Source organism: Dromiciops gliroides, chromosome 4 (genome assembly GCF_019393635.1).
Source record: "Dromiciops gliroides isolate mDroGli1 chromosome 4, mDroGli1.pri, whole genome shotgun sequence".
NCBI lineage: Eukaryota > Metazoa > Chordata > Mammalia > Microbiotheria > Microbiotheriidae > Dromiciops > Dromiciops gliroides.
Genome location: NC_057864.1, coordinates 366617875 through 366632253, shown reverse-complemented (window position 1 = coordinate 366632253; position 14379 = coordinate 366617875). Strand labels below are relative to the sequence as shown.

General features: G+C 38.5%; 1 protein-coding gene across 20 annotated transcripts in view; it reads left to right on the top strand.

The window, feature by feature from the left end:
• Window positions 1-14379, top strand: part of EPB41L2 (erythrocyte membrane protein band 4.1 like 2) — a 275917-nt gene that overhangs the window by 218774 nt on the left and 42764 nt on the right. For 11 of the 20 annotated variants that reach the window (XM_044000778.1, XM_044000775.1, XM_044000773.1 and 8 more), the window contains exons 11-12: window positions 3963-4135; window positions 11816-11982. In XM_044000778.1, coding sequence (XP_043856713.1) covers window positions 3963-4135; window positions 11816-11982 — 340 coding nt within the window. Of the gene's footprint in view, window positions 1-3962; window positions 4136-11815; window positions 11983-13382; window positions 14025-14379 lie in introns of all 20 variants that reach the window. The other 9 variants (XM_044000762.1, XM_044000768.1, XM_044000759.1 and 6 more) reach the window with 1 other exon arrangement.

Genomic DNA, 14379 nt, shown 5'->3' with positions numbered 1-14379 from the left:
TTCCGACTGCTTTGTTCTTGTGTTGATCAGCCTATGTATTGATTCAGAGGTCTCTGGACACAAGAAAACACTTGGAATAGTTGAGAAACGATTCCCCTGGGACTTGCTATGTCATTAGGAAATTTCTAGTCACATGTGTCAGTTCCATTCTGGAAGTTTGTGCATGAAAATACAATATCCATTGAAACAGGAAGCTTCAGAGGGCTTTTTATCCCAGTTTGAAAGACTATAAATTCAATTGTGCAGAAGTTATGTCTTTTGTGGGGTTTTTTTGTACAAGATGATGACTCACAACCTCATGCAAAACCCAAAACATTTCTCTATATTTTTAGGCCTGAGAATGGATCTGTCATGTTTACAAAATGCCTTTAATGAAATGTACCTAGGCAGAATTATTGTAATGTGCTTTGAAAAGAAAACCATTTTTCCTGACCAATGTAAAGAAATTGCATAGAAGCAACATCGCGGGTTGTATAGGATGCTCCTTATTTTCACATGGGCCTTTTGATTCAAGTTTTTACCTAATTGTGCATCCTGACCTGTGTAGGTTGTATTCCACTGCCTTCCTCCATAATTGAAAGGATTTCTTTGTGTTCTTTTGTATGATCATTTTTCCTATTTAAACTATTGTATAATTATACTTAATTATGGTGGGATTCCAGTATTAAATGGGAGAAGGATGACTCAGAATCACCTGTTTCTTTCATATCTTAATAAAAGGAACAGGAAGGGAGGGAGGAGGGAAAGAAGGTGAGAAAGAGGGACAGACAGACAGACAAACAGACAGGATATAGTTATAGACCTGGACTGTGTTGGAAACACCCTAAAAGAAAAACTAAAATATTGTTTATAAATGTCTTAGAATTTCCCATATGGTTAATTTGAAAGCTATTTAACTCAACAAGTATTCATTAAACACCTACTTTGTGCCAGGCACATGTATTTGGATATCTTTGTATCTCTCTCTCCCCCACCCCCCACCCCAGTTCTGGAGATAAAAAGAAAGACAAAAACAGTACCTCACATCTAGAAGCTCACATTTTAAGGGAGGAGAGAGCATGCCAACATCTACGTACATACAAGACAAATACAGGGTAATTGGAGGTAATCTCAGAGGGAAGGCTCTACTAGTTTAGGAATAAGGAGGATGGAACTGGGAAAGAGGTCTTGCAGGAGGTAGAATTTAAGTTGTATCTTGAAGAAAGCAAGGAAAGCCACAAGGTAAAGTTGAGAATGAAGTAATTCCCGGCATTGGAGGTGGCCAGTGACAAAGCATGGAGTTGAGAGAAGGAATTTTACATAAGGAATAGCAACAAGTCCAGTGTTGCTGGCCTTTAGATTGTAAACTCATTGAGCGCACCGATTGTCTTTTACCTCTTTTTGTATCATTAGCACAGTGCCTGGCACATAGTAGGTAATTTATAAATGTTTATTGTATGAGTGAATGAATGAATGAATGAATGAATGTGGAGGGGAGTAAAGTGTAAAACTGGAAAGGTAGAAGGGGGCCAGTTTATGAAGGGTTTTAAAAGCCAATTGTAGTTGCAGCTAGGTGGCACAGTGGATAAAGCACCAGTCCTGGATTCAGGAGGACCAGAGTTCAAATCTGGCTTCAGATACTTGACACTTACTAGTTGTGTTGACCCTCAGCAAGTCACTTAACCCTCATTGCCCCACAAAAAAGCCAATTGCAGGAGTTTTTCTTTGATCCTGGAGGTAATAGGAAGCCACTAGAATTTTTGACTAGAAGAATGTTATGGTCAGACCTGTGCTTTAGGAATACCTGTTTGTCAGCTGAATAGATGATGGAATAGAGTGAGGAAACATGAGATAGGGAGACCAACTAGAAGTCTATTACAGTAGGCTGGGACTGAGGTGATAATTGAGTAAAAGGAACACATAGGGGGCAGCTAGGTGGCGCAGTGGATAGAGCACTGGCCCTGGAGTCAGGAGGACCTGAGTTCAAATCCGGCCTCAGACACTTGACACTTAGCTGTGTGACCCTGGGTAAGTCACTTAACCCCAGTTGCCTCCCCCCCCCCCAAAAAAAAAGGAGCACATAGGAGAATTGTTGCAGGTAGAACCTACCTTAAAATGCTATATAAAATCTATCATATCATTATTATTACTATCATTATTAGAAAATTAGAGGCCCAAAACAGTAGCAATCACTCAAAACTGGGTTATCAGATTTGGGGCCAAAAATTCAAAAATATAATTCAGTTTGTCTTAATAACTGGCTTGATTTTGATGTTTGGCTATTCTAGAGACTTTTTGGCATTGCATAGGATGAGAACACTGAGCATGTGGAAGGCTGCCAGGGGCTGCTTGGCACATTGACATGCTCAATCTCTTACTGCTTGGAGGCACTTTCTCATCACTGATGAACAGGCACTAGAAGAATTCTAAAATTCAAGCAGAAATGGGACTAGAATCCTAGTAGAGCTGTGTAGAATCATAACATATATATACTATGTCTGAGAGGTAGGGTGGCCTTGGGCAAATCATTTTGCTTTTCTGAGCATCCATTTTCTCATCTGCAAAATGGAAATAAAAACACCCACCCACAGATGTTGTAAAGATCAATGAGATAATGTAAGCAAATTATTTTATAACTGTAAAGTGCTGTCAACACGTTAATGGCTGTTGACAGATGAAGGAAAATGTCTTTGCTGCATTGTTCTCACATTGTATAAAATGGTTGGCGAAAACCCATTAGTTGATGGAGAAATTCAAGAACTGCTTTCAGGCTAATTTTGAATTTCATAGTTAATCTCTTTGGCTTATTCTTGACCAGATTGTAGTAGCTAGTATTTAATAGTGCTTTCATGTTTGAGAAGTGTACCCCAAGGTCACACTTCTGTGTCAGAGGTAGGATATGAACCCATATAATCCTAAGTCTAGGTCCTACACTCCACTCACTATGCCATATTATCATAATGGATATATATTTGAATTCATAGCCTAGCATTCCTGATATAGTCTGGCTAGGTTACACAATTCTCATGTACTATTAGCCCAAAAGTTTTGTGGAGGTATTTTTCCCATTTAAAATTGTATCAGTGTATAATAGTCTACAATGTTGACTTTATCATTCATTCTGTGAACCCAGAGCTTAAGTGATGGAATCGTTCTGGCAAGCAAACATGTTAGTCATCTGTGCTGGTCTACTTTGATTCTGTTCTTTTTTTTCATGGGAAAGAATTATTCGATGGAATAGATCCAATGAGTTGGCTGGTCTTTTTGTAGGAGAAAAAACTCCAGACTTCATGAATAAAAAACTAAAAACAAATTACTTGGCAATTTTATAGCTGAGAGCAAAGATTCAGTCATTAAGATCATAGCCCGGTAGCATATAGAATCATAGGTGTGTAAGACCACTGTGATGATGTCCTTGATTCCAGCCTTAGATATTTATCACAGTTCAAAAGCATAGGAAAGAATGTTGAGTTTTATTCATTTTGGTAGAAGCAATTGGAGGTGGCTCCATGGATAGAGTTCTGGTCTTGGAATTGGGAAGATCTGAGTTGAAATGTGGCCTCAGACACTAGCTTGTGTGACCCTGGGCAGTGACTAAAACAGGTCTGCCTCAGTTTCCTCAACTGTAAAATGAATAATAGAGTTTACAGGGCTTGTGGGATCAAATGAGATAATGTTTGTAAAAATGCTTAGCATAGTACCTGGCTTTTAAAAAAGGGTTTTAAATTTTCTTTTCTTACTGTTTTACTTCTTTATGAGGAAAATAAAATGGGAGGGCTGGGAAGATTTGGTTTTCATTTATAAGCTTGCTTTAGAGCACATAATATTATTTGCGAGTGATTGTCTTCTCTGTTTTTAAAACTGAGTAACCATACTCTAGTTGAAAAGTTAGATGTTTAGTAGAGGATAAAACCTTTAAAAATTAGTTTTCTTCTGAACTGTAGCTGTAAATTCTAATTTTCTTTTATTTGTGTCCTGTATAGGCTTGTATCACCAGAACAGCCACCAAAGGCTAAGTTCCTTACTTTGGGATCTAAGTTCCGATATAGTGGCCGTACTCAAGCACAGACCCGACAGGCAAGCACCCTCATAGACAGACCAGCTCCATATTTTGAGCGTACCTCCAGCAAACGGGTCTCAAGAAGTCTTGATGGAGGTAAGAAAATAAATAATTATGGAGAAGAAATTCTTATTCTTTTTTCCATTATAACTCCTTTGGCAATCTGGCCAACTCTATGGGTCTCCTTCCCAAATAACGTTTTTAAATGCATAAAATGAAATATATAAGATTACCAAGAAAATCAATTATACTGAAATCAATTATTTTTAAGTTCACAGATTCCAGGTTAAGAAACCTTCTGAATAAGTACATTAAGCCCTGTTGTTCAGATAACATGGTTGGTTTTATCAGGTATATCATCAAAGTTGTCAAGTTTTAAGGAATTAGAAAATTATGAAATATATTAATGGCTCAAATGTTCTTTCTTTTTTTCTTTTCCTTTTTTTGTGTGTGGCAGGGGAGGTTAAGTGACTTGCCCAGGGTCACACAGCTAGTTAGTGTCAAGTGTCTGAAGTAAAATTTGAACTCAGCTCCTCCTGAATCCAGGGCTGGTGCTTTATCCACTGTGCCACCTAGCTGCCCCTGGCTCAAATGCTCTTATATAATTCAGTATTTCTTATATTTGAATGGTATTTCATGATCTTTTTTTTTCCTTAGTGGAATTATTGCTAATGATCACTAAGTCTCTGTGATACAGAAGTGACTGCTAATAACAATTTCCAGTTGACCGGAGCCTCAGTAACCTAGAATTTGCTCTAGCTGTTTTGGCTGCAAAATATTTTTACTTCTATGAGACTTCAGTATATATGTAAATAGTGGTAAAATTGTAATCCCTGGCTTCTGTATCAATGACATCTTTCTGATAACATAATATAAAAGGGGTTGACATGTTCATAGTATGAATAGCATATGCAGCACGTAAAACTGCAATATATAATGTGGGATTTGATATTTTTGTTAACATGGAGTGAGATCGTATAATTTAAAGATGCAGGTTTTTCACTAAAATGTTGATGGATTAGTAAAATATATGGATAACAATATAATTCTTGTCCTTATATTTCTGGTTCAAAAAAGTACATATACTTTAATGTGCAGTATCTTAAGATCCATAATCAAGTCAAGGCTGCCATTGCTATTGGATAAATTGTATCATTCTGCTCCCCTATGGCTTTGCTCACCATCCCTGTGGTGATTTTCCAAACCAAAAAGTTCTAAATTGTCCCCCATGCCCTGGGTTGGATATCTCCCTGTATTAGTGAGCTTCTCAAAGGTGAGACTGATTCTATTTTTGTTGTTTTTATCCCCATCACTGACTGCCTGGCACATTGTAAACACTTAACTTTTTTTGTTCATTCATTCATCTGTGTTCCTTCCCTTACATCCTTTCTCTTTCTCTCTTTTTTTTTCCTTCACTTTCTTTTCTCTCTCTTTTTTTTTGTTTCTATCTTTTCTTCTCTTTTCCCAGGTTTCTCTCACGTAGAAGTAGGTTGCTATTGCCTTTCCCCACCTATGCAAGAGTAAGATTATAATAGGTACAGATAGTTTGTTACCCAAAGAAATACAATCTCCAAATACAGTTTACAATCCGTGAGGGAATCAAAAGTGGGATTTAAAATCGGTAGTCTCGCGTGTGTTTTGTGTGGGTGTATGTATATATGTGTATGTATACATGTATATGTATATATGTATGTGTGCACGCATACACATACACACACACACATATACATATGTACATATATACATATAATTGATTGCTAGTTCTCACTGGAAGCCAATAGGATTTATAGAAACTAAATCACTATAAATATATTGTTTTGTAAAAGCACCTTTTTGATAACCTTTGTAAAATATGAATACAGTCTTCATTTAGATTATTCACGTTTCTCTAATGCTCTAAAATTTGCAAAGAGCTTTTCTCACAACACCCTGGTGAGATAGTACAAGTATTATTTTCCCCCTTACAAAATGAAACTCTGAGAGTTTAGGTAATTTGCCAAGGTCACAGAGTAAGTCAATGTCTGAGATGCGATTTGAACCTAACTCTCCTGAATCTAACTTTCTTAAAACACTTTTTCAACATGGATTCCCTTATCGCATTTTATTAGTCCAGTATGTAAAACAGAGGATACATAAGGAGATTTCTTAGGTACTCAGTATCCCAATATGTTAGCAAGCATTTTAAAAGCACCTACTATGTGCCAGGCAGTTAACTAAATTATAGGGGACACGAAGTCAAATGAAACAGTCCCTACCCACCATTTTCAACAACGCATTGTTCCTAAATCCTCTAGCACAGAAATCATTGGAGAATCTGCCATTTTTTTCAAATTCTGAAACCAAAAACTGCAAAAAGGTGTTCTAGAATAAATGATTGTCCTTAAAAATAAATTTTTTCAGCATGATTTTACATTTAACACTAGAGAACTTGTTAAACCACCCTCTAATTCTTTAGTTGAGACATTCCTTTCAAGCGCCAAAAGTTACTTGTTTACTCCTTCCACACAGAATGCCTACAGCATGGGAAATTGCTATTCTTTGGTGTTCTGACTTAAAATGCTATTTACCCTGGAATATTGTCTTTCTTTGAGTCTCATTTTAAACTATTCTCCATTGCCGCCAACCAGATAATATTATAATAATAGTTTACCTCTTACAAAGCACTTCTATGTGCCTTATCTTATTTGATCTCCATGTGAACATGTAAGGTAATCTGGACAGGTACCTGTCCTCATTTGTTTGAAAGAGGAAAAAACTGAAACTAAGTTAAATTAATTAACTTTCCCAAGGTCCTATAATTAGTACATTGTGGATCTTGGACTAGAATTTTATCTATTCTGCCTCCGCATCCAGTGGTATCTTTATACTGTCATGATGGGCATATGAGGCATCTCACCTCCTCATAGGGAAGCCCACCATCTTGTGTGGCCAGTAAGCCCAGAGGGCCACAGTAGATGTGTATCTGAAAACAATGAGTTTGCAAATAGAAGCACCAAACATTACACAGTGGTTCATTCTTTTTTCCCCTTTGTGTTGAATGCAATAAATCATCAGATGGGGTGTGTTCTCAAAAAGACTATTGTGGAAGATAATATAGAGGGCTTTTCATGCAGATGTATGACTAGACATACAGTGAGCAACTTGGGGGTAAAGTTACCTTTACTTTCTCCAAAACAAATTTGAACTGTAGCAAGCACTCCCCTGCCCCCGTACCCTCTCCCCACATTTATCAGTATATGTTCTAATTGACAGGGCAATTGGCTTTTTTTGTTTTTCTTTATTTTAGAAGCATTGCTGATTCTCCCCCTGTGTATTGGGCTGAGTCTTGGCCCAGTTGTGGAATGCTACCATTTTAAAGGACTTTCTCCCCCTCCCCCCCCCCCCCGCCCCTGATTTCTTGTCCCAACAGGAAGGAGTTTTCTATTTCTTTGAGGACTAGTACTTGCCCACTGCCTGAACTGGAGTGGTGCCACCTTATCTTCCTAGGTGATCTTGCCCTAAGTCCTGAACACTCACAAGTTCCCCAAATGGCAGCATCCCTGCCTTCCCGCTACCATCACCACCACTACTCAGCTCGGCAGAAGGGAAATCAAAATCTTTACTAGATAAATCTTTATTAAACTCATTTGCATCCAAGCCAACTTGACTTAAAATGAACTATTTCCAAAGCATTTGGTCATCAAAGTTCTAGTTTCTGTGTACACAAGGAAACTTTGAGAAACATGGGTAGAAGCACATTGATAAATTTTGGTGTCTTCCGATATTTATCTTCAAATATTAAATGACAAATGTTTGTAATAAAGTTGGAACATATTGCATGGATGTCACCTATATTAATTTGTCTTATGTATTGATTTGACCCAGGAAGGGGAAGATGGGAGGAACTTGATCTTAAATGAGCTAAAGCCAAAGAAGCTCTTGTAAAGCAAGTGAACAACTTCTCAGAATCTAGCAAATTAGAACCCAGAAACTTGTAAATAAAGAAGGAAAAGGGAATTAAAAATAAACACTTTTTAAAATGAGGATACAAAGATTTAAAATATTTCTTATTAGAAAGATAAATAACATTCAAAACATACTGCACTGGGGGAGAGAGGGGAGGGATGGAGAAAAATTTGAAACAAGAAATTTTATAAAAACAAATGTTGAAAACTATCTCTACATGTAACTGGAAAATAATAAAATATTTATATGGAAAAAATTTAAAAAAATACTGCATGACCCATTCTCCATTTCATTTTATACAGGTTAGATAAGATGAAAATTGAATACTCAAGGACATCCTCAAAGGAAAAATTAAACTCAAGATGTAAGCCTAAGTTGAGAGTTGGGGATGGATAAATCATTTGTTGCCTCCTCATCCCCATCTTTGCCATAGTAATGATGAGTATAGGGGGATGGGATATGGAAATGGGATGACTTGTTCTCTTATCAATATCAAAACCCTCTCCCTCTCCCTCAATAGCTGCCTACTTTGTGGTCTAGTATTTTAATTGTAGTAAGACTAGGTGCCAGAAAATATGGAGTCTGGGACCTAATTTGTTTAAAGACTACCATAAGTTTCAGGAAAAGGGTGCCAACTGCATTGGCAGAGGGAGTTTCCTCATTTGGGAATTCCCCATACCATTGAAATCACAGCTAGAGAGGCTCTAGCCCTAGCCCTAGCCCTGTGAATATCATTAAGTATTAGTTAGAGATGTTTAGTTCTGTCTATCACAGTGAGCTCTGTAACCTTTTTAGTCCCAGTTTCCTTATCTATAGAATGAGCGGTTGGACCTAGATGGCTTCTAAGGTCTCTTTGAGTTCTAAATCTACAATCCTACTAGAAAAAAAACTTAGTAGGAACAGGATGGGGCATTGATAAATTCTCCAGTGTCCCTGTGACAGCAGACAGCCTCTGGGGTTCATGCCATATAAAGACCAGTTAAGGGACTGGAGAAGAGGTGACTTCAGGGAGGCATGGTAGCTGTTTTCAAGTATTTGAAGGGCTGTTAGATTCATTCCACTTGGCTCCAAAGGACAGAGTAAAACAATAACAACAAAAGCGTACTCCAACTCGGTACCAATAAGGAAAAGGAAGATGACAGCAAATGCTGGTGGTTGCATCGATTCCATGACCCATATTGATATTCCCTTCTAGCACTGAGTCAGGTTGTCTTTGTTAGCTCCGTGTCTGTATAGATGCTATGAGCTCGAAGCTGCACAGAGGCAGATTTAGACTTCATTTCAATGAAAGCTTCCTAACAATTAAAGTTGCCTAAGAGTGCAGTGGACTCCTTCTGGAGGTAACAGTGGGAGCCCTTCCTCTCCCCCCGACTATGTGGTTGTTCAGTCATTTCAGTCGTGTCCGACTCTTCATGACTCCGTTTGGAGTTTTCTTGGCAAAGACGCTAGAGTGGTTTGCCATTTCCTTCTTCAGCTCATATGACAGTTGAGGAAACTGAGGCAAACAGGGTTAAGTGACTTGCCCAGTGTCACACAGCTAGTGTCCGAGTCCAGATTTGACTTCAGGAAGATGAATCTACCTGACTCTAAGCCCAATGCTCTATCCACTATACCACCTAGCTGCCCCACTGTAGGGGGAAGCAAAAGCTAGGTAACCCTTAATCAAGTCAAGTTGTAGAGAAAATTCTTAAGGTATTGGTTGGATTATATGATTTCTGTGATCCCTTCCAGCCCAGATTCTGTAAACCCCTCCTATGGGCTCTTTGACCCCATTGTGGAAAGCTAACAGAGGAAAAAATAGTTAAAATATCCACGCGGAAATTGCTTCAATTAATTGATCATAGCCGATCCAATAAGTATTTATTGAGTTTCAATATTGAATTTTTCAAGGCTAAGATGAGAATCTCTTGTTCTGGGTGTTGCTACTAATTTTCTGAATCATCTTTTGCCATATGAAAGGCAAATACTTAAGGATGACCCACAGAAGCAAAGTGTTTGAGTAAACAGATAACAACCACAGACCAGCTTTGGTATTAATAGTTTTGGTTTCTCAGGTCCTTTCCAATTGAGAGTAGAGAATGCTTTATCTTTTCAATATGGGTATGAATATTTTCAATCTCTGCCCCAGTTCTGTTTAAAGCATTATCTACAAATTATGTTCTGATCCTTTTCCCTTGTGTTACATACTCAGCTAGTCTTAGAGCTCCTCCTGTTGACCAGTGCTATATTAAAACAAATTAGGCCTCCAAGATTGATCTGAGTGACTGATGATGATGTTAAGTATAGCGTATTTTAAGCTCAGAATGATGTTTTAATGCTTTGTCTACAGAAAAATAAATGTATCTTGGCTGTGACGACTCTCTGGAGATTGATTCTATAGGAATTTATTTAGCATTTAAATATATACCAGGGGCCTACGATGATGTAAGTGAACTGATCCCTGATAAAGTTTACCTTTTATCGAGGTTGGAGGGCAGGGCCAACATGTACATGGGAGTATATATACAGATTACTCCCCATGCAGGAGGTGAGCCTTGGCCCAGGCCTGGAAGGAAGCTAGGGATTCTATGAGGTGAGGAAGAAGAGAATTCCAAGTATAGGAACAGATTGTGCCCCGACATGGAACTAGAAACAGCGATGTTGTGTTGGATGGGAACAGGGAGCAGGCCAGGTTGGCTGGAATGTGGAGTGTGTGAAGAATAATGATCAGGGAGAACCGTGTCATGAAGGGCTTTAAATGCCCAGCTTAGGAATTGGTATTTCATCCTTGAGGTTGCCGAGAGCTGCAGGACCTTACTGAGCAGAGGATTGATGTGTTTGTACCTCTGCTTTAGAAATATTGGGGCAGCTAGGGGGCACAGTGGATAAAACAACAGCCCTGGATTCAGGAGGACCTGAGTTCAAATCCGATCTCAGACACTTGACATTTACTAGCTTTGTGACCCTGGGCAAGTCACTTAACCCTCATTGCCCTAGCCCCCCCCCCAAAAAAAAGAAAAAAATATCACCTTATGAGCTTTGTGGAGGATAGGTTGGAGAAGGGAGAGAGTAGAAGTCACAGAGAAGAGGTAGGAGATAATACAGTAACCTAGGCTAGAGGATGAAGGCTTGATCTAGTGTGGTGATTGTGTGAATAAGAGCCTACCATGTGCCAGGCATTGTACTAAATGCTGAGGATACAAAGAGAGGCAAAAGACAGTACCTGACCTCAAGGAACTCCATCTAATAGGAGAGAAAACACTCCATCAAATGTGTACATACAAGCTACATATATAGAATAAATAGGAAGCAGTTTACAAAGGGAAAGCATTAGAATTAAGTGGTTGGAAAAGGAAGGGAAGGAGAAAAATTTGGAACTCTAAAATTTATGAAAATGAATGTTGGGGGCAGCTAGGTGGCACAGTGGATAGAGCACCAGCCCTGGAGACAGGGGTACCTGAGTTCAAATCCGACCTCAGACACTTAACACTTACTAGCTGTGTGACCCTGGGCAAGTCACTTAACCCCAATTGCCTCAAAAGAAAAGACGTTGAAAACCACTCTGACATGTAACTGGAAGAAATAAAGCTATGTTACCGAAGGGAAAAAAAAAGAGTGGTTGGTTGGAAAAGGCATCCGTTAGAAGGTCAAATTTTAGTCTGGACTTAAGGGAAACCAAGAGACAGAAATGCGGAGAGTGCTGTGTGTGTACGCGTGTGTACACACACATATGCATTTCCTTTCTTTCATGGACATAAATGCAGACAGGTGTTTCTAAGTTTCTAAAGTCCAGCCTATGGTATTTTGTAACATACATGATATCAAATATAAATCCATGTTCTTTTTCCCTAGCACCCATTGGTGTCATTGACCAAAAGGATTTCTCTGGCCCTGCTGGTGATGTTTCTGTTTATGGCCCTGGAGTTGCCAGCCAAGCCACATTTCAAGATGGAGATGGCAAAAGGGAGGTCAGAAGCCCAACCAAAACTCCACAGTTACAGTTTACTACTGAAGGAAAGGTATGATCAATTAAAATGACACGATTTAAAAAAATACTTCCCTATGCTGGAAGTTCTGTAATATTAGAAAAATCAGAAATCAAAGCATCTTGAGATTACCACATCATTTTCTCTGAGAGATTTCATTGCCAAATATGCCAAAAGATTATGGATTTGGAGGGGTCCAGTTGGACTCTAGACTCTGTTCATGGAGCAACATGTTTTATAAATTCCTGCAAGCTAGTAACTAGATTCTTGATTTATCTTCTTGAGCCCTCTAATGACAAACACTGTGATGGGTTGTCCATCTGCATTGAGTTTTTGTTGGGGAGACTTCAGGATTTCCCATGACTAATGGTCATGTGCTTTTTTTTTCATTTTTCCCTCATGAATTAAGGCTGCAAAATATGACACGATGTTGAGCTTTGCCTCATGTATGATTTTGTATATAGGCTTTTGAGTGCCTTCTGAGAAACATCTGTACAAAGTTTATTAATCACTTCATTCTCAACAGAGGAGAATTTCCACTTAGCACTTATATTTTCTAGTTATGTGCTCCAAGCGGAAAACTTTTAAGATATAATTTCCAAAAGCGATCCTGTATTTTAAAGATGGAGGTTGAATGGACTGAAGAAACCAAAAATCAGTCATTTACCAAAACTAAAATGTTGGGATAGATTGCTTAACTCTTCTTTCTTAGTGAAAAGATGAATTTCTCATGTTATCATTTCGAAGAATTTGTGACAGTCGTGGGATCATGGTTTGTAGATCATTTGGTTTTTAAATATCAAAAACTCTGTTAACGAGGGGTACCACTTTAAGCTATTAGGAAGTAGCTAGTACCACTTTCAGAGCTATTCAAAGCAGTCAATCAGGGAAGTTCATCATCAGGTCTCTAAAATGGTCAGCCTCATTTTTTTTTTTTGGTAGGGATGGATCAATTTGAACTGAATTCTACTTTTTTTGGGGGGGGGGTGGTCAGTTCTTTATATTTACAAGGGAAATTTTAGGAACTTTTCAGGTTTGGCAGTCCCACCTGCTTATCCTTCCTGTGCTATTCTGAACCTTGGCTTTCCTGCTAATGCTTTGAATCTCTATTGGTACCTATCTGTTGAAAGTAATTACAGTATGACTCAGTGACTCATTCACAGTCAGAAAAGCTTTTTGTTGCCATCTCTAAAATAATATTTAAATCATTAGTCATCTAATATTTTTATATAATAAAAATAGCCCAGTTAGTCTTTTAAAAAAACACCAAAAAATGGGTCATTTATTTAACTATTGGAAATACTCTCCATTCTGTTAGGTAAAAGTTTTCACTAACTATCCATTTCTTTTTTCTCTCCTCCCTCACCCCCACCTCCCATGCATTTCTTTTCTTCCCTAAAAACATACATTTTATTTTATTTCATCATAAATAGTTCATTTCCATATACCCACCATCACCACCCATCCACTGTGTTTCACCTCGATCTGCAAACCTATTGCCAATCCCTGAAATGGAAGTGCTTTCCGACATTTCAGAGGAAGACCTCTTTGGGGAGGTGGATCAAACCACACTCGAGAGCTTGGAATTCAATTCTCTAAGTGAAACCTCGGGGCATGGTGATACTGAAGTATCCCCCCTTGATTCTATCTTGGATCTTCCCCTATCCCCAGCTAAGCACTGCTGTTCTTCTCCAATCCATGGGAAAACTCTTAAAGGTGCTGACTACCAAGATACTGAGTTTGGTTACTTTCCATTCAATTTCTGCAAATGCTTTCCCTCTAACTTCCCTTCACTGCTTGATGAAGATGGGTACCTCACTTTCCCCAGCCTCCCCAAGGTTTGCGTCTCCTTCCTCCCTGCTGACCTACAGCATTATGTTCCTATCACATCGCCTTCATTTATTCCTTCTTTTCTCCTCATCTTTGGGCTGCTGCTTTCTGCTTTCCAGTCCGTTCCTTTCTCACTCACCTTTTCCCTTCCTCTCGCTCTATCTCTCTGCTACCTGGAGCCTAAGACAACTTCATTAAACACCTCTTATGACAATGACCTGCATGACAAAGCAGAGGAAGAGGAGGTGTGTAACCCTGTTGTTTAATTGCTTCTACATAGACTGGAAATCGTCAGCTTGATGACATCGAATATAAACTTGCTTATAAACTCTCTCACAACTTCAGAAAAGTAGAACCTCATTCATTTTCACAAGTAAATATATTCCTGCATGAGAAGTGAATGTAAGAAATCTGTTGATTGCTGGCCTATAGCCATAGCTACCTAACCCATACATGATTTGCTAGTAAATTTGGGAGTACACCCATAGGCAATCCTGGTAATTAAAAACCAAAAACAAACAAACAAACTCTGCCATTGCTTGAATGATTTATATTGGCTCTATTGAAGGATTATTCTTTCCTTCTCTTAAATAGACACAA